Source organism: Phyllostomus discolor, chromosome 1 (assembly GCF_004126475.2).
Source record: "Phyllostomus discolor isolate MPI-MPIP mPhyDis1 chromosome 1, mPhyDis1.pri.v3, whole genome shotgun sequence".
Taxonomy (NCBI): Eukaryota; Metazoa; Chordata; class Mammalia; order Chiroptera; family Phyllostomidae; genus Phyllostomus; species Phyllostomus discolor.
This window is the reverse complement of record NC_040903.2, coordinates 68,549,128-68,570,253: the sequence shown is the minus strand read 5'-3', so window position 1 is coordinate 68,570,253 and position 21,126 is coordinate 68,549,128. Positions and strand designations below refer to the sequence as shown.

Genomic DNA, 21,126 nt, shown 5'->3' with positions numbered 1-21,126 from the left:
GTGTGGCCAGGATTCGGGGGGCCTCTGTGAGACACTGTTGGCAGTGGCTTCATCATATGATGGGGCCTAGAGTCTCCCTACTTGGTGACATAGACCACTTTCCTGCAGAGATCAAGACCTTCTGCTTGGTTAAGGGTCCTTGGGTCACAGCTGTACTGTTGGTGACATTGGGCAAGTTATTAAGAGTCCTTCTGTGTCTTTCTGCTGCTATTCAAACCTCACCCATGTCACAGAGAGGCTGTGGGGGTCAAGAATGACAAACACCCCAAGGTCCCTAGTCCTCCCACCCATCTCAAATTAATAACTACAGCCTTGCCACCACTCAGCACCCCCTCCCACCCCCACACACTTCCAGGCGTCCTTTTCTTCTCCCCCAGGTTTCTTGAGGTCATCATTAAGGTAGTCTTCCTCTTGCTTCATCAGACTAGGGAATAGCTGGCCCCTTGGACTCTAAGGGATGCTTATGAAGAGTGCTGAAGTCTCAGAAGTGACCACTAATGTCCCACCAAGGGTACAGATCTTGTTGCATCCCACTGTTTGCTTGTATATTGTTTAAAAATGCAGCCTTTGGAGGGCATTATAAAACATGACTTAAACCTCTCTTTGATGTGGGTTCCAGCATACTGAATTCTGTCTGTTCAAACTTCAAACTAACAGCCATGAGAAAATCTGGTCCTCTTGTTTTAATAGACCTTGCTTGGACTTTCATCCCATTTTTTAAAAAAATTTTTAATATAGTTTATTGATTATGCTATTACAGTTGTCCCATTTCCCCCTTCTCTCCCCTCCACCCTGTACACCCTCTCCCACCCACGTCCCCCCCTTTAGTTCATGTCCATGTGTCATACTTATAACTTCTTTAGCTTCTACATTTCTCATACTATTCTTACCCTCCCCCTGTCTATTTTCTACCTACCATCTAAGCTACTGATTCTCTGTACCTTTTCACACGCTCTCCTCCTCCCACTCCCCTGTTGCTAACCCTCCATGTGATCTCCATTTCTGTGGTTCTGTTCCTGTTCTAGTTGTTTGCGGTGTGGTTGTTAATAATTGTGAGTTTGCTGTCCTTTTACTATACATGCTTTTTTTAATCTTCTTTTTCTTAGATAAGTCCCTTTAGCATTTCATAAAATAAGGGCTTGGTGATGATGAACTCGTTTAACTTGACCTTATCTGAGAAGCACTTTATCTGTCTTCCATTCTAAATGAAAGCTTTGCTGGATAAAGCAATCTGGGATGTAGGCCCTTGTCTTTAATGACTTGGAATACTTCTTTCCAGCCCCTTCTTGCCTGCAAGGTCTCTTTGGAGAAATCAGCTGACAGTCTGATGGGAACTCCTTTGTAGGTGACTGTCCCCTTATCTCTTGCTGCTTCTAGGATTCTCTCCTTCATTTTTACCTTGGCTAATGTAATTATGATGTGCCTTGGTGTGTTTCTTCTTGGGTCCAACTTCTTTGGGACTCTGAGCTTCCTGGACTTCCTGGAAGTCTATTTCCTTTGCCAGAATGGGGAAGTTCTCCTTTATTATTTGTTCAGATATATTTTCAATCTGTTGCTCTTCCTCTCCCCCTTCTGGTACCCCTATAATTCAGATGTTGGAACGTTTAAAGATGAACCTGGAGGTTCCTAAGTTTCTCCTCATTTTTTTTTGACTTCTTATTTCTCTATTCTTTTCTGTTTGGTTGTTTCTTTCTTCCTTCTGGTCCACTCTATTGTTTTGAGTCCCATTTTCTTTCCCATCACTATTGGTTCCCTGTGCATTTTCCTTCATTTCTTGTATGGTAACCTGCATTTGTTCATCTAATTTGCGACCAAAATCAATTCTGTGAGCTTCCTGATCACCAGTGTTTTGAACTGTGCATCTGATAGGTTTGCCATCTCTTGGTTGCTTAAAAGGATGAGTTCTGGGGCATTGATTTGTTCTTCTGTTTGAGCCATCTCTCTCTTTTTCTTTTTGGTCTGGTTGCTCCTGTTACAGTGAGGGGCAGAGCCTTAGGTGTTCACCGGGGCTGGGCACCTCAGTCGCTAGATTGTGATGTTGTATGTGGGGGTGGGGTTGGGAGGGAACAATGGCGGTTGCTCCATTCTCCGTGGGACCTCAGTCCCTTCTCTGGATTCCTGGGTTGCGTGCTCTGCCGTGCTCCACAACCACCTCCTTACTGGGTCTGCCAGCTGCCGCTTGCATACTCAGCGTCCACCCACTGCAATCTTGCATGCCCCAGATGCCTTTCATGCCCCTGGATGCCTTATGTGCCCAGCTCTCTGCTCTCCATGCCGCGATCCACACCCGGCTGCTCGTCTCTGCCCCTTCTACCGGTTTGGATGAACAGGTCTATTTCAACTTCTTGGCTGTCCGATTTCCATTCAGATAAATTTTCTGTCAGTTCTGGATGTTATTCTGCCTCTAAATTGTTGTTATTCCAATCTTGGTTGTGCGTGGAGGTACGGTGCATCCACCTATGCCTCCGTCTTGGACAGAAGTCCTCATCCCATTTTTTTAAATATATTTTATTGATTATGCTATTACAGTTGTCCCATTTCCCCCCTTCTCTCCCCTCCACCCTGTACCCCCCTCCCACCCACATTTCCCCCATTTAGTTCATGTCCATGTGTCATACTTATGAGTTCTTTAGCTTCTACATTTCCCGTACTATTCTTGCCCTCCCCCTGTCTATTTTCAACCTACAATCTATGCTACTTATTCTCTGTACCTTTTCCCCCTCTCTCCTCCTCCCACCCCCCTGCTGCTACCCCTCCATGTGCCCTCCATTTCTGTGGTTCTGTTCCTGTTCTAGTTGTTTGCTTAGTTTCTTTTGGTTTTGCTTTAGGTGTGGTTGTTAATATTTGTGAGTTTGCTGTCCTTTTACTATACATGTCTTTTCTTTATCTTCTTTTCTTAGATAAGTCCCTTTAGCATTTCATAAAATAAGGGCTTGGTGATGATGAACTTGTTTAACTTGACCTTATCTGAGAAACACTTTATCTGCCCTTCCATTCTAAATGAAAGCTTTGCTGGATAGAGCAATCTGGGATGTAGGTCCTTGTCTTTCATGACTTGGAATATTTCTTTCCAGCCCCTTCTTGCCTGTAAGGTCTCTTTGGAGAAATCAGCTGACATTCTGATGGGAACTCCTTTGTAGGTGACTGTCCCCTTATCTCTTGCTGCTTCTAGGATTCTCTCCTTCATTTTTACCTTGGCTAATGTAATTATGATGTGCCTTGGTGTGTTTCTTCTTGGGTCCAACTTCTTTGGGGCTCTCTGAGCTTCTTGGATTTCTTGGAAGACTGTTTCGTTTGCCAGATTGGGGAAGTTCTCCTTTATTATTTGTTCAAATACATGCTCAATTTGTTGCTTTTCCCCTTCCAATTCTGGTACCCCTATAATTCGGATATTGGAACGTTTAAAGGTGTCTTGGATGTTCTTAAGGTTTTCCTCGATTTTTTGAATTCTTATTTCATCATGCTTTCCTGCTTGGTTGATTCTATCTTCCTTCTGGTCCACTGTATTGTTTTGAGACTCAGATTCCTTCCTTTCACTATTGGCTCTCCTCTGTATATCTTCCTGCATCTCTTTTATGGTAACCTGCATCCTTTCATCTAAATTGCACCCAAAATCAACCAATTCTGTGAGCTTTCTGATCACCAGTGTTTTGAACTGCGCATCTGATAGATTGGCTATTTCTTGGTTGCTCAAAAGGATGAGTCCTGGGGGACTAATCTGCTCTGTTGAAAACATATTTTTCCCCTGTCTCTCCTTTTTTTTTTTTTTTTTTTTGGTCTGGTTGCTCTTGTTATGGTGGGGGGCGGAGCCTTAGGTGTTTACCGGGGCTGGGCACCCCAGTCACTAGATTGTGACGTTATATGTGGGGGCGGGAGTGGGAGTGGGGACGGGAGAAAACAATGGCGGTAGTTCCGTTCTCCTGGGCTCAGACCCTTCTCTGGGCTCCCGGGCTGCGAGTTCTGCCCTGGTCCACAATCGCCACCCCTCTGGGTCTGCCAGCCTCAGCTTGCATACTCAAGGATCACCGCTGCGTTCTTGCACCCTGGATGGCTGTTGCGCCGATTTCGAGCCAAACTTTCCCCGACCTCCTTGCACCACCGACCCGCGCCAGCCCTGCGCCCGCCCAGCTCGTCTTCTCCTACCAGTCCGGATGAACGCATCTACTTCAACTTCTTGGCTGCCCGACTTCCATTCAGATAAATCCTCTGCCGGATCTGGGCGTTATTCTGTCTGTAAATTACTGTTGTTCTAATCTTGGTTGTGCGAGGAGGTACGGTGCCTCCACCTATTCCTCCATTTGCCAGAAGTCCTCATCCCATTTTCAATTGAAGAATCTATTGTAACTCTTAGAAAGGCCGTGACTTAATGAGAGTGGATAAAAAGTGCTTGGCCTGGTACTTGGCCCCGTTAAACCCTCAGTTATACAGATAAACACAGCTGAGCCTTGAACAGCGTGGGTTTGAACCGCACAGGCCGTTATATGCAGATTTAAAATGAGTAAATGCCTGTGCTATTTGGATCTGTGTTTGGGAAACCACAGGTGTGGAGGGCTCACTGTACTCATCGTTCTATGCCATGTTATATAGGGACTTGGGGATACCACAAGACAACTAAGTTTTGGGGGAGTCAAAAGTTATATGCAGATTTTCAGCTGCACGGGAGTTGGCGTCCCTAACTCCTGCTCTGTTCAGGGGTCAACTATAATGAATTCTCCAGGGTCTCCCTGCCCACCTCTTCTTTTTGAGGGGATTCTTTGGCCAGAAGAGGGCAGTGTTGCGCACATGGTCTTCCCCAGAACAGTGGAAGCCCCAGGAGGCCAAAGCTCTTTATTAAATGACAGGTATTTTTGGAACACTTACCTTGATTCAGATGTTGCCTTGTATGCCTAAAGTGGCCAGGGCAACAAGGCTACAAAGAGCAAGGTCGAGCTGGCCCTCAGGAGTCTACAACCTAACAGGGCAGTGAGTGCACGTCGGTGCTGCGCTGCGCTTGGTATGTGCTGGACGAACAGCTACAGGGGCACTAAGGAGACATGGGAGCAGGAAGCATGATGTACAGCTGAAGGCCCCGTGGGCAGTGGCATGGAGGACCCTGCAGCATGGTGATAGCACTGCCAGACAGAGGTGAGGGAGCCAGCCTTGCAGGAGGGAGGAGGGCTGTGGCAGAGGCCCAGGATGGGGAAGAACTGGATGTGCTGGGGAACAGCCAGGAGATGGGTTGTCTTGCACATAAAGTGGGGAACAGGATGGAAAATAAGACTGGAGGCACAGGCGAGGTCTGATCACAAAGGTTAAGGGTTTTAGAAGATCCCACACTAATAACTAACACCTGGAGATCATTTACTATGTCTTAGTCCATTCGGGTGGCCCTAACACAGGTTGGGTGGCTTATAAACACAATCTATTTTTTCACAGAGCTAGAGACTCGCAGTTCAAGATCCAGGTGCCAGCATGGTGGGGTAAGGGCCTTCTTCTAGGTCTCAGAATTCTTACCTTTGTGTGGCAGAGGAGCAAGGGAGTGCTGTGGGCTCCTTCATGGGGACCTTAATCTCACTCATGAGGATTCTGTCCTCAAGACCTAATGACCTCTTGAAGGCCCACCTCCAAATACCATCACATTGGACATTAGGATTGCAACATATGAGTTTTGGAGAGACACATTCAAACACCAACACAGGGCACGGTTTCGAGCATCACCACTTAAACTCATTAAGTCCTCGACACAGCCCTGTAAGAGGGTGCCCTGATTCTCCCCTTGCACAGGTGAGGACTGTGAGTGCTGCCAGCTGGGTTCTCTGGGACACAGACTGAGCTGAGTGATTCTATGCATATGTAGGAGGTTTTGTCTTTTTATTGAGAACTCCTTGGATCAACACCTGAGGACGAGAATGGAAGGAGAGGAAGAGTGGGACTGGGCAGAGGGAAAAGCTGGATTGCAATGCAGTCTCACAAAATGCAGCCTTTCGAAGGCCATGCCTACCCCAGGCATGCTCAGGGGCTGGGTGTGCCCTGGTGTCACATACCCTTATGGTAACCAACCAGTCACTGGGTGTGGGCACCCTGGGGAAGGAGGAGTGATGGGAGTGAGGCAGCTCCCTTGAGTCAGCAGCAGTTTCTGGAGAGAGGCTCAGCTGAGGGCTGTCAACACTGCAAGAATCTGAGGGAACAACTCCTTTAGTCCCTGGTCGGGGTGGGGGGGTCTGGCAGGTGCAGCAGAGATCCCACTATTGTGAGCTTAAGGACAGGAAACCAGTGCAGGCGACTTGTCACCACTGTACTGCATCACAGGGTATGTGTTGGGGGCTGATGGATAATTCCAAGCAGAGATGACTGGCAACTCAGGCCTTACTTTAGAAAATGTATTCTTGATAGTAGCATGTAGAATGGGTAGGAGAAGGGAGTTGGGAGATGAGAATATTTTAAAAATAAACATATAACACATAATTCAGAAATTACAAAAGGGTACACATAAATCTCACCCTTGTCCCCTCTGGACACAGCCATCCTTTCCAGTTTTTAATATATTTTCCCAAAGACAGCATATGCATACAGAATCTATATTTTACATTCTCGTGTCTCACAGTCCACACTGCTCTGCGCCTTGGTTTCCTACTAACAACCTACCCGAGATATTGCTGCAGTGACACTCACAGGAAACTGCCTTGTTCTTTTAAAGATGGCAGGTGTTTTATTGTATGGGTTTACTGTAATTTGTTGAACCAGATGTCTCTTGATAAGCATTTTTAGATTGTTTTCATTTTCCCCTAGCTTAACTGAGATATAATTGACATATAACGGTGTATAAGTTTAAGGTGTACAGTGTGTTGATTTGATACATTTACAAAATGATTACCACCTGAGCATTAGCTAACACCTCCCTCCTGTCACAGAGTTAACCATTTCCTTTTTGTGGTGAGAACACTGATGACTTACTGTCTCAGAAACATTCCAGTAGATAATACAGTGTTGTTAACTGTAATCACCATGTTGCATCGGGGTGTCCAACCTTTTGGCGTCTCTGGGCCACACTGGAAGAAGAGGAGTTGTCTTGGGCCACATACTAAATGCACTGTGACGTACCACCACACAAAAATATCATAACGTTTAAGTAAGTTTACAACTTTGTATTGGGCCGCATTCACAGCCATCCTGAGCCACATGCGGCCCACAGCCTGCGGGTTGGACACCCTGCACGTTATTAGATCCCCAGAACTTTTCATCTGATACTCAAAGTTTGTAAATTCGACCAACATCTCTCCACTTCCCCCACCCCTGGCAATCATTATTCTACTGTTTCTATGAGTTTAGCTTTTTAAAGATTCTACATATAAATGACATAATACAGTACTTGTCCTTCTCTGTCTGACTTATTTCAATTAGCATAATGCCTTTAAGGTCCATTTATGTTGTTACAAACTCCAATGCTGGGATTTGCCTCTTTCCCATGGCTGAATATATGTATGTACACACACTCAAATACATACACACACACCCTCATCCACTCATCTGTTGACAGACACTAAGGTTGTTTACACATCTTGGCAATTGTGACTAATGCAATGAACTTGAGAATGCAGATGTCTTTGCGATCCTTTTTTTTTTTTTTTTAAGATTTTATTTATTAGAGAAAGGGAAGGAAAAAGAGAGGGAAAGAAATATCAATGTGTGGTTTCCCCTCATGCCCCCTATACTGGGGACCTGGCCCACAACCCAGGCATGTGCTCTGACTGGGAATTGAACCAGTGATCCTTTGGTTCACAGGCCTGTGCTCAATCCACTGAGCCACACCAGACAGGGCCTGTTTTCATTTCTTTTGGATAAGTACCCAGAAGTGAGATCGCTGGATCATATGCTATTTCTATTTCTAATTTTTTGAGAAACTTCCATACTGTTGCATAGTGGCTGGACCAATTTACATTCCCACCAATAGTGCATAAAGGTTCCCTTTTCTACACATCTTTACCAAAATTTATCTCGTCTTTTTGATAATAGCCATTTTAAAGGGTGTGAAGTGATATCTTATTGTGGTTTAATTTGCATTTCTCTAATGGCTAGTGATGTTGAGCATCTTTTCATATACTTGTTGGATTTCAGTATATCTTCATAGAGATGTCTATGCAGGTCCTATTCCCATTTAATTGGATTATTTGTTTTGTTTTGTTTTTGCTATTGAGTTACAGGAGCTCTTTATAGGTTTTAAATATTAACCTTATCAGATATGTAGCTTACAAAAATATTTTCCCATTCCGTACATCATCTTGTCCCTTTGTTGATGGTTTCTTTTGCTGCACAGTTTTAGTTTGGTGTAGTCCAAATGCTGGTTTCTTTCCTTGCTTTGCCAAATTCAAAAAATTATCACCAAGGCTGATGGCAAGGAACTTACCGCCTATGTTTCATTTTAGGGTTTGGCTTCAGGTCTTACATTCAAGCCTTTAATCCATGTTGAGTTGAGTTTTGTGTATAGTTTAAGATAGTGGTCAAGTTTCATTCTTTTGCATGTAGCTGTCCAGTTTTCCCACCATTTTTTGAAGAAACTATCCTTTCCTATTGTATATTCTTGGCTCCTTTGTCATAAATTATTTGACCTTAAATGTGTGGGTTTATTTCTGGGCTCTCTATTCTGTTCCATTGATCTATGTGTCTGTTTTTATGCTAATACCATACCGTTTTGATTACTGTAGCTTTATAATATAGTTTGAAATTAGGGCACATGATGCCTCCAACTTTGTTCTAGCTCAAGATTACTTTGGATATTTAGGGTCTTTTGTGGTTCTGTACAAATTTTAGAATTGTTTGTTCTAGCTTTGTGAAAAAATACCATTGGAATTTTGATAGGAATTGTTTTGAATTTGTAGATCACTTTGAGCAGTGTTGCTATTTAAACAATCATTTTTCCAGTCCATGAGCATGAAATAGCCTTCCATTTACTTGTTTTCAATTTCTTGAATCAACATTTTATAGTTTTTAGTGTAGAGATCTTTAACCTCCTTGGTTTGTATTCTGCAACTGTACCGAATTAATTTTAAGTTTCTGGTGGCATCTTTTGGGTTTCCTCTGTCTAGTATCATGCCATCTGTTAATAGTCACAGTCTTATTTCTTCCTTTTGAATGCAAATGCCTTTTCTTTCTTTTTCTTTCCTAATTGCTCTCTGGCTAAAAATTCCAGTACTATGTTGAATAAAAGTGCAAGAGAGGGCATCCTTGTCATGTTCCCAATCAGAGGAAGAGCTTTCAGCTTCTCACCATCAAGTGTGATGTTAGCTCTGGGCTTCTGGTATATGGCCCTTGTTATTAATATGTTGAGGTATATTCATTCCCTTTACTCATTTGATTGACAATTTTTATCATAAATGTTCAGTTTTGTCAAATGTTTATTCTACAACTATTGAGGTAATCATATGATTTTTATCTTTTGTTTATGTAGTGTATCACCTTGATTGATTCACAGATGTTGAAACATTGTTGTATCCCTGGAATAAACCCTACTTATCAGGGTGTATGATCCTTTTCATGAATTGCTGAATTCTGTTTGCTAATATTTTTTTGAAGATTTTTACATCTGTATTCACCAGAGGTATTAGCCTGTAATTTTCTTTTCTTATGTCACTTTTGTCTGGTATCAGGGTAATGCTGGCCTTGTATGAGGCAGGCCCCCCCACCAACCTGGAATTATCTTTTGGAGGGTGGGCCTTTTGTAGTGCAGGCTTCCCCCACTCAGTGTTATAGGAATCCATCTGTATCGCTGTACCAGCTGTCCTTGTTGTGAGAGGCAGAATTTGACTTCAGTGAATTTATTTGAAGACCCTTTCAATGCATTTGCTCATTTCATAGTGGGTGACTAGTGAGTGCACTTGCCCACACTGTGCTGAGTGTTCAGCAGTTTTTGACCAAAACCAGCATGACCCCAGTGCCCCACCCTCCCTGTTCACCCAACCTCACCCTGAGTGAATTTTTGTTTTCCTGGAAGAAAAAAGTCCTCAAGGGGAAACATTTTGTTGAAGAGGTGAAACAAAAAATGGCAGAAGGATTTCAAAGCACCAAAATAGAAGAGTTCAAAAATTGTTTTGAACAGTGGAAAAAGCATCTCAATAGGTATATCACATCAAATGGAGAATACTTTGAAGGTGAATGAAGTTTAAACATGTAAGAATACACATTTTTTTATAAATAAGTTCCAGGATTTTTGGGTCCTCCCTTGTAAATGAGTCTGGAAGTGTTCCCTTTTTTTCTTTTTTCTTTTCTCTTTTCTTTTTTTGCAAGAGTTTAAGGAGGACAGGTATTACTTCTTTAAATGTTTGGTAGAATCTACCAGTGAAGCTGTCTGGTAATGGACTTTAACTGCTTGGGAGGTTTTTGATTTCTGTTTTAATCTCCTTACTAGTAATTGGTCTATTCAGGTTTTTATTTCTTCACCAGTCAGTCTTTCTAGGTTGTATATTTAGGAATCTGCCCATTTCTTCTAGGTTGTCCAACTTGTTGGCATGAAATTGTTCATAGTAGTCTGTTAGGATCCATTGTATTTCTGTGGTGTCAATTATAACATCTCCTCTTTCATTTCTGATTTTATTTTTTGAGTCCCCTTTCTTTTGCTTTTGTTAATTTTAGGTAAAGTTTTATCTTTTCAAAAAGCTCTTAGTTTTACTGATCTTTTCTATTGTTTAAGTCTATATTTCATTTATTTCATTTCTGATTTTTATTTTTCCTTCTACTAACTCTGGGCTTAGTTTGTTCTTCTATTTCTAGTTTCTTGATGTATAAAGTAGGTTATTTATAGGAGGTATTTCTTGTCCTTGATGTAGGTATGTTTCACTGTGAACTTCCTCAGAACTGCTTTTGCTGCATTTCACAAGCGTAGGTTTGTTGTGTTTCCTTCTGCATTGGTCTCAAGGTATATTTTAATTTCTCTTTGGATTTATTCTTTGGCTCATTTATTCATTAGCATGTTGTTTAAGCACCTCATATTTGTGAATTTTCCGTTTTCTTCTTCTACTTAATTTCTAATAGTTCCATATATCATTGTGGGTAGAAAAGATGCTTGATGTGAGTCCAATCTTCTTAAATTTACTAAGACTTGTTTTGTGGCCCACCATATGATCTGTTCTGGAGAATGTTCCATGTGTACTTAAGAAGAATGTGTATGCTCTGGCTTTTGAATGGAATATTTAAGATATGTTATTTAAGCCCATCTAGTCTAATGTCGAGACCAATGTTGACTTATAGATCTTTTGTCTGGATGATTCACACATTGATCAATGCAGGGTATTAAACTCCCCTACTATCATTATATTTCTGTCTGTCCCTGCTCTATACAGGGGTGGGCTAAAGCAGGTTTGCAGTTACGACCTCATGAAACACAGAGTTTATCTTGTATTATTTATTAGTATTCCAACTTTAAACCTACTATCGCCCACTCCTGTATCTCTAGGTGTTCCTATATTGTGTGCATGTTTACAAAGGTTATATCCTCTTGTTGGATCAATCCCTTTACATTATTTAATGCTCTTCTCTGTTTTTGTTGGAAGGTCTATTTTGTCTGATGTAAGTGTAGCTATGTCAGCTTTATTCTGGTTTCCATTTGCATGGAATGTCTTTTTCCATTCCCTTGCGTTCTCTATGTCCTTAAAGCTAGTCTGCATTTCTTGTAGCCAGCATATAGTTGAGTCTTTTTTTTTAAACCCACTCAGCCATTTAGTGTCCTTAGGAGAATTTACTTCATTTACACTCCAAGTAGTTACTGATACGTATGTTCATATTGCCATCTTGTTGATTGTTTTCTGGCTGTTTTGTAACTTCTCTGTTGTATGTATTATGTTTTTGAAATCACAATTTACATCTGTGTATCCATTAACACACTATTGTAGATATAGCCATTTTTACTGCTTTTATCTTTTAACCTTCAGAATGGCTTTACATGTGATTCAGCTGCCACCTTAGTACAGTCGGGCATCACTTGAGGACAGGGATACATTCTGCGAGACGTGTCATTAGGTGGTTTTGTCATGGTGCAAACATCGTAGAGTGCATCTACACAGGCCTAGGTGTTGCAGCCTGCGCCACACACCTAGGCTGTACGCCTGCTACTTCTGAAGCTCCAAGCCTGTGCAGCATGTTAATGCATCGAACACCATAGACAACTGTAGCACAGTAATAAATATTTGTGTGTCTAAACATATCTACACACAGAAGAGCTACAGTAAAATATAGTATAGAAGAAAAAAATGGCACACCTGTATAGCACACTGACCATGACTGAGGCCTACAGGATAGTAATTTTTTACTTTATAAACTTTAATTTTTTTACTTGACTCATGTATTAACACTTAGCTTAAAACAAAGACATTGGTACAGCTCTACAAAATATTTTCTTTGTATCTTTATTCTATAAGCTTCTTCCTATGAAAACTTTTTTGTCAAGAACTAAGATGCATGCACATTAGCATCGCCTGCACAGGGTCAGGGGCTTCAGTGTCACTCACTGTCTCCCACACTCATGTCTTGTCCCCCTGGAAGGGCGCCAGGTGCAGTAACACGGAGCCGTCGTCTCCTTCGACAGCAGGGCCTCCTTCTGGAACACCTGCTGAAGGACCCGCCTGTAGCTCTTCTGGAGGATCAGTCACCCTTTTCAGAAATAGGTCCATGGTGGTTTGCTTGGTTTCCTTTTCTCAGTATAGATTTTCATCATGTGTAATGCAACGTGGACATTCCGTTAATGAAAACCTTTTGGTTGTTGGGGGGGCATGTTTTCAAAGTTTTTAAGGAGCTTCTTTGAGGTCTGCTAAAGCTTCTGCTAAGCCATTCACTGTGAGTTTTCTTGGGAGTGGTTCTTTTTCTTCTCTTGCAGTTTCCTTTCCTCTTGCCTCTTCTTCAGTTACGTGTTCCTTTTCCAACAATTTCTCAGTGAAGTCCAGTGAAGTCCTCAGGAACCAGCCCTAGGGCTCCTCGATGTCATCCTCACCCATAGCCTTGTTGGTTTTTGCAGGCTCCTCCGTCCTGGCCCATCCTTTGAGGTCATGGATGAACCTCAGATGCCATCTGTACACTCTTTGGTCAGGTCACTTCAAGCCCAAGCAGGGGTCTTCAGTCGGTTACAGAGGTTGTGGTCCTTCCAGAGCTGCATCCGTGTCGTCCTGTTGCAGCAATGGCCCGGGCAGAGGTCCTCCTCAGCAGTAGGGTTTAAACGCTGCTATAACTCCTTGCTTCATTGTTTGGATTTGATATCGGAAGGAAGATGTCTGTAAGTGTTACCAACAACAAACATCATCTTGACCCTGGCTGGGTAGCTTGGTTGGTTAGAGTGTCATCCTGATAAGACTAGGTTGCAGGTTTGATCCCAAGTCAGGGCACATATAAGAAGCAACCAATGAGTGAATAAATAAGTAGAACAACAAATCAATGTTTCTTTCTCCAAAATAAATTTTTAAAAAATCTTGAAAGGTATGTTATTCTCCTTGTCATAATTTTCCATTTTGCTGGCATAACAATTCAGGAGGGTGTCCCGGAAAAGAAGCCGGGTCACCCATGACTTCCTAATGTGTGTGCTTCTTGATATGCTCTGGCCCTGGGTTCTCACTGTGCCAGGTCACAGGGATTTCAACATGTAGCTGCAGCATTACCCCCACTGTGCCCTGAGGGGGTAGCTGGTTAAGACTACTTCTCTACTTTTACAGTCCTATGGGATCTGCAACAGTGAGTCCTGCTGGCCCAGAACCAAGGGATCAGGGGGTGTCCCCTGAGCACAGCCACCGCCACTGGGGCACCAGGTGTGTGCACAAGCTCTTTTCTGGGTGGTACCTGGAGCAAGGCAGAGGCCAAGTCCACAGGGTTTGCAGAATACTGCAGTAGGCCTCTAGATGTGCACTTAGTCTCTCAGGCTGGAGGTTTAAAAGCAAACAGGCCTCATCAGAGAAGGACTGGGTGCTTTTCAGTCTGCCACCTGGGCTGGGGAGTCCATGGGTGAGTCCTGTAAGAACCGTTTCTCAGTTTGTTGTAGCCTTGTGGACACAGCCCCGCTGGCTCTCCATGGGGATCCATCTCTCAGGTGCAGGTCTGAAAAGTTGGAGTCCCCACCCAGCACGTGGTTCAAACCCTTCACTCCTCAGGGAGAAGCTGGGAGCTGAGTCCCCACCCGCCTGTGGGTCACACCAGGGCTTTATGACAAGCTTCTGTCTTAGTCTCTCCTTCCCGTTCCACGCAGGTTTTTTTCTCATTTGCCCAGTGTGTGGGAGTCACTCACCTAGTGACGGGGTTTCCTTCATAGGAAGCTGTTCTGTATGTAGCTGCAGATTCGGTATGTCCATGGCAGGAGGTGGGTTCAGGATCTGCCAATGTCACCATCCCGTACCATAATGCTACCTCTTATCTTTTTGATGACAGCCATTCTAACGGGTAAGGTGACACCTCATTCTGGTTTTGGTTTGCATTTCCTTGGTGATTAGCGATATTCATGTTGGCCATTTGTATGTTTACTTCGAGGCCCTTTGCCTAAGAGGGGCTGGAGCCAGTTCATGGGCCACTGCAAACTGCACACTGGGACCAAGGTCTGGCTGATGCATAGGGGGCAAGACTCTTCCTGGGCCCCTCAGTGTATGGCCCCTCAGTACATGAAACCCCCCAGTGTCTCATGTAGTGAGCAGTGTATGCTCACTACAGCTCCCAGAAGTGCACGTATGCTCACGGATGGATGCTAAATTTTTGTTTTTGGAGGGTGGACCAAAAATAAGGGGATCTTAGGCCACCATGATGCTAATGTCACGTCTCAATCTTCTTATATCTATAACAAGCAACACTATCCTATATTCCTTCTGCCTGCGGCAGTTCACACACATGGGAGTATTTCTATGAGAAAAAGCCCAGAATCACTAGGCCAAAGGGTATGTGATGCTTTTGTTCAATAGATGTAGCTGGACTGCTTTCTACGGCGGCTTATACTAAACCTGCAGAGTCTGAGAGTGTCTATCCCCCACACCTGGGCTCAGTTTGGGTGAAATAGCAATTCATCGAGGCTGCAATTGGCATTTATCTTACTATGAGAGAGGCTGAGATGCTGTTCCTACATTTGAGAGGTTTATAATACCTTTCCTGTGAACTATCCACATCCTTTGCGCATTTTTCTGTCTTGGGTTTTGGTCTTTTACTTCTTGATTCCCTGAACCTGTTTCCTTTTTGATAGAAGTGACAAATATTTAGAATATCTTTTTAAAACAAGATTACCCAAGGACCCCAAACACAGAAAGCAAAAGAGAGGCTCAGTCTGAGGTCTGGGCGGAAGCCACAGAGTGAGAAAGGGGCCTTGATGGATGCCCTTGTCCCGGAGTCCGGGCCGTGGGTGACACCAGGGTTTGGGATGTCAACCTGGGCCAACTTCCCAAAACTCACCTGCCTCTTCCTGCGCTGCATTTATGTCCCCAGCTCATGTGTTCATCGGTGCAGAAGGCCCTGTTTGAGGAGGAGGACCATGTCAAGAAACTGCAGCAGAAGGTGGCCACCCTGGAGAAGCGGAACAGGCAGCTCCGGGACCGGGTGAAGAAGGTGAAGAGGTCACTACGGCAGGCGCGGAAGAACAGCCGCCACCTGGAACTGGTCAACCAGAAGCTCAGTGAGAAGCTGGCAGCCACCGCGGGAGCCATCCCGCACATCAACGCCCTGGGGCGGGAGCCCGCACGCGGCACCTACCTGCGGGGATAGCGGGGACCCCGAGGTGCCACAGCCAGCACCGCTGGGGCGCCTTGCCTCTCGCCAGGGTGTGGAAAATGATGGTGGTGTTGGACGTGCATGTATTTCAGACCTTGTAGAAGATGTTTTTTACTCTGAGTTGGGTAGTGTCTAGTTGGCTAAAGGGCAAGTCCCATTGCTCCTACCTGGCCCAGCCCCACATACGGTGCTTTGAAGTCCAGAGGCAGCAGGATCAAGCAAGCTGTGTGCTTGCCTGGGGCCTGTCCTGCAAAGTGCAAATACTGGGGAAAGGACACTTTAGACTCTCTAGATGCATGAGACTACAAGGAGGTTGGCCTTTATTTCAGAAGAGGCGGCAGTGCAGCCTCAACTCTGAGCTCCAGAACAAATAGTTTTAAGGAGTGACCCGAATCCAGTCACGGAACTGCCCCGTGTCTCATTTTCCAGATCTTTGGAAGGAGGACAGTGGCCTTGCAAAGCTCCCAAGGATGCCTGTAAGTAGCAGGTGCAGGGTGTCCCTACTCCAGCCAGCATTTTCTCCCAGCTGAGGCATGTGAAGACTTAATGAACTCGGCACAGGTAAGGGAACTGAGTTGGGCAGCAGGCCATTAAAAAGATACATTATACCTGGTTTCCAATACCAGCTGCCCAGAGCTGAAGGTGACAGCTAGGGGTCACTTTAATCAAGAGGGACATGACCTCATGGGCCTGCTATGTTTTATCACTTCATGTTCCTAAGGGAAAACCCTGAGTAGCATCGCAGCCCCTTCTAAATTTTTATTGTTCACTCAGTAATTTCTTCCCAGTTTTCCAAATTGAAGGTGAGCTTCCCTAATACTCTGGACTTCTGTAAAAACACCTCCTTACCTAGGGGGATCAGGTGACCTTACCTCATTCCCAGGCAGGCCTTGTTCCAGGTGTTCCCACCTCCTGCTGCTGTATGCAGATGCTTTCCACCAACCGGGACGGACCTTGCCTGGAGTAACATTTGTACATCAGTCCACCTGTCTCAACTGCACCCGTTCCCCTTGGGAAAGAAGCCGTTAAAGACAGCCCTGCAAGAAAAGAGCAGAGTGTTCACTATACCTGACACTGGAGCTCTTGACCTAGGCTCATGTGATCAGGCCCCAGCTGTGTTATTAAGAAGTCATTTGAGTGTCCTGTCGGTGATCTTCTATTGATGGTAGGAGATAATGACCTTTCCCTTCCCTGCTTGTCCAGATAGAAGCTTCTGGCCCTTCACTGGGAGGTCTGCTACCCACAGACCACCCAAGACACCACAGGGCCCGAATGTTCTGTCTTCTCCATTAGAAGTGGCAGTTCCTGTCAGGTGTCCATCTCACTGGCAGCCAGTCTGAGGACTGGACCTCGTGTCACTTGAGTCTCAATGGCAGGGGCAGACTCTGTCTTGGACTGAGTGGCACTGGAACTTTTGGCTTGAGGACTCTTCATTTCCAAGCTTCTACCTGCACTTTGTTAGCTCATGCTTCAGTGGGGCACAGTGGAGGGGTGTCTTCTGGGTTACTCTTCCTGGAGACATTCCCTCAGAGAGGTTGTGCTTTCGGTGAAGGGGATGACAAGCCCAAGGGTGACTTACAGTCACTGTGGGAAGAATGTGGGAGCTGGGTCTCTACAGCTGCACTATGTCTCCCTTTTCAATAAATATGAGTGATATTTCAGCCACAACAATAAAGTGACCCTGTCTCTGTGTGTCCAACACCTGCAGAGAAGCAGTGCTGTCCTGGCCTGCCCCACATGAGGGACAGCAGCTTCAGTAATCAGTGTCATCAAACACACCCTCAGATCAGTTGTCAAAGGGAACTAACTCCCTGGGTCCCTGTTATCTGCTGCATTGCCATCTTAACCACAGTCCTTGACACTTGTTTATTGTACTGGCAGGAACTTTTTTATGCAAGAATATTCCAGCTATAAACACTCACCAGAACTTGATATATGTCAGCCGAACTCTCCTAGCCCTATCTCTGAGGTGCAGGCCATGGTTCAGTCCACTTTGTGGTTCCAGGAGGCCAAAGTCATACAATAAACAAGAGGCAGATAGAATCTAGAATCTTTTTGAATAGAGTCCCCAAGAGTCACAAGCTGGTAGCATGTGGGCCACACCTAGTGTGGGGAAGAGGTTTCTTGGGCCTCACCATGGTGTGTGAATGTGAACACCTTCCGTGGCTTCAGTTCAGGCCACTGTCTCTATTGCTGTAGCTCCTGTTTTTATGGTGTAGCACTAGGCTGCATCACGCTATGGCGCCTGCCTGGAAACAGAAGTTAACAGGGATTCTTGCGGGGCCCCGCCCTCCTTTGGGGAGAGAGAACACGAACTCAGATCACGATGACCGAACCAACCACTGGCCTGGCATCAGTCCACTTTCCACGCTGCTTTAAAAACAATCGAGCACCCAGCTTGTGTGAGGCTCTTTCACACACATCACAATTCTATAAAATAGTGCCCCCAATCCCCATTCTCCAAAAGGAATCTGGGGCTTCAAGGGATTAAGTAAATCATCCAATGCACGCAACTGGTGCAGGTGGCTAGTCAAGGTTCAACACCAGCTTCATTTCTCTCTTCATACTTGCTCATCTGTGAAGTGGGGATAATAATCACACCCGCCTCAAAGACTGTTAAGAATACTGAAATTATTCAGTATTCTTAGCAGGATGCCTGACACTCCACAAGCACTCAATAGATGTTACTTACAATAATTTTTATCATAATGCTCACCAGAAAGGTCCAACGTGTGTGAGAAATAAAAATACTTGGTGGGACTCTAATTTTCTTATTAATCTTTACCATAAACTTCAGCCTCTTTTCGAATTGCTTCTCTATTTCTGAGCCACCCCCTTCTCTTTCACAATCAGTAGATATCTGCTCCTCCACTATATTTACTGAGAAAATACAGTCCATGAGAAATGTGTTTCCTCAACTTCCTAGCATGTCACTCACACTTCTCTCCTTTCTCCCACCTCAAAGGAAGGCTCTCACTACTTCACATCCAGGGTCAACCCCTATGTTGCCTCGAGTTCATATTGCTTCTCTCCACACCAGGCTCCATCAGAGTTCCCTCTTCTATCATAAGTTTTTTTTCTCACTGGGGACTCCTGCCATTACCCACCCAGCCAAGCTCAGATCTGTTCATCCTTGGACCGAAAAACAAACAAACATAATTTGGAAAGTATTTTTTTCATAAATTTAATTTACTTATCTTTAGAGGGGAAGGAAAGGAGAGAGGGAGAGAAATATCAATGTATGGTTGCCTTTCATGCATCCCCTGCTGGGAACTGGCCTGTAACCCAGGCGTGTACCCTGACTAGGAATCAAACCATGATCCTTTGGTTCGCAGGCCTGTGCTCAATCCACTGAGCTACACCAGCCAGGGCAATTTGGAAAGTATTGAGGTGGTCTTCACAGATGATGACATAGAAGGCTCCTGAATTCCACCCCTCCCATAGACACACCTGAATGAAAAACTGCATAGGGAGCAATTTTCTCTGAAAGACATTCAGAAACTAGCTGAGTGCCTCTCATTTGTCTGGTGAACAAGACAATACTCACATTGAAATGAGTAGGAAAGACTGAGATACACTCTAGCAATAAACCCCATACTTAGCCCCCAGCTTTTAAAACTTTCACCCAAAGGATAGGCCCCAAAGCATCTAGCCCTGAAAGCCAATGGAGTTTGCATCCAGAAGACCACAAGACTAGAGCAAACTACCCAGAGGCAGCTGGTGATGGGCACAGTAGTCACCACAGCTGTTGCCCCAGGATCAGTGTGCAGGGGCAGAAAAAACACACCTGCCCATTTCTGTCTTTTCCTGAATGAGGGCTATCCGCACACTTTGACAGCTGCTGCCCGAGGGCCAGGCCGGGCTTCTAACTTAGCACACTTCTAGGGCTTGCTGAAGTCTTCCCCACACCCAGAAAACCAGTGGACACCTTCTCTGCCCTCTCCCTCTCGACTGCTCCAAGTCACCAGTATCTCCCCGGATGGAACTTGTACACTCATCTGTGATTCAGATGGGTCTCCAGATCACATGGCTCTGGTAGCCAATGGGGCTTCCACTCAGGAGTCCCACAGGACCATACCAAACAAAGAAGTTCTTTCTGGCCATCCCCCCAGGGCTCAGTGTACAGGGGTCAGACTGAAATGCCCATTTCCCAGTCTTTCCCTGAAGAGGTCTATTTGCATAGTTCGAGCTGCAGGCTTCTCACTCAGCGGGCACCTGGAGGCTGACTGCATCCTTCCCAAAGGCCCAGAAACTGGCATACACCTCCTCTGCCCTCCCCCTCTAGCCCACTCCAAGTCTCACTGGTTTTCCCCTGAAAGGAGCCTATGCACCTGTCTGTGGCCCAGCTTCAGGGGCTGTCACCTGAAGGACAGGCCTCTGAACTGCCTGACCCTGGTAGTTAATGAAGCTTGCATTCATGAGTCCCACAGGACTGCAGCAGACAAAGAAACAGTTCTTAGCAGGCTCAGGAACACCATTTGCAACTTCATACCAAGGCCCAGCACAGAGGGGAGCAGGCAAAATTCCCACCTCCCAGTTTCTCCCCAGAGATGCCGAACTATTGGGTTGGCCAAAAAGTCTGTTTAGTTTTTTTCCATAAAAGATACATTTTTCATTTTCACCAATAACTTTATTGATTTGGATGTTTTGAGTATGTCAGCTATCTCCCATGTGGTATAATGTTGATCTCAATCAATGTCTCGATTTGATCACTATCAACTCCAACTGGTCTACCTGACTGTGGAGCATCATTCAATGAGAAATCTTCAGCACAAAACTTTGTAAACCACTTCTGACATGTTTGATCATTCATAGCACCTTCTCCATACATTGCACAAAACTTTTTTGCATTTCACTTGTGTTTTTACCTTTCTTAAAATAATAAAGCATAATACACCAAAAATGTTGCTTATTCTTTTCCATCTTCAATATTAAATAGGTTACACAAGCCCTGGCTGGTGTAGCTTTGTGGGTTGAATGCCAAGTTACAAACCAAAAGGTCACTGGTTCAGTTCCCAGTCAGGACAAGTGTTTGGGTTGTGGGCCAGGCACCTGGTTGGGGACATGTGACAGGCAACTGATAGATTGTTTCTCTCACACATCCATGTTTTGTTCTGTCTCCATCCCTTCTCTTCCAACAGTTAAAAAAATTAAAGATGAATACATAAAATGACTACACAAAAATTGACCAATTTTTGATAAGTTTTTTTAAAAAAATGCACACTGATATGACAGCTGTCACCATACAACCTAACAAAATTGCTCTGAGTGAAGTTAAAAACAACTAAGCACTACTGGAGCCATCTTACAAAAAAAACCAAATGAACTTTTTGGCCAACCCAATACTTCCTTTCCCAGCTGGTGCCTTAAGATGAAGCTTCCAACAGGCCTGCCTGTAGCTGCTGACTGAGCTCCTCCCCTTTGGGATACTGACAG

General features: G+C 44.6%; 1 protein-coding gene across 3 annotated transcripts in view; it reads left to right on the top strand.

Annotated features, from left to right (window-relative positions):
- Positions 1-18,822, top strand: part of CCDC3 (coiled-coil domain containing 3) — a 99,627-nt gene extending 80,805 nt beyond the window's left edge. For 2 of the 3 annotated variants that reach the window (XM_036024351.1, XM_028506919.2), the window contains exon 3: positions 15,409-18,822. In XM_036024351.1, the coding sequence (XP_035880244.1) occupies positions 15,409-15,684 (276 nt within the window). In that variant the 3' untranslated portion in view covers positions 15,685-18,822. The remainder of the gene's footprint in view (positions 1-15,408) is intronic. The other variant, XM_036024350.1, reaches the window with a different exon arrangement.
- The last annotated feature ends 2,304 nt before the right edge of the window (positions 18,823-21,126 follow it).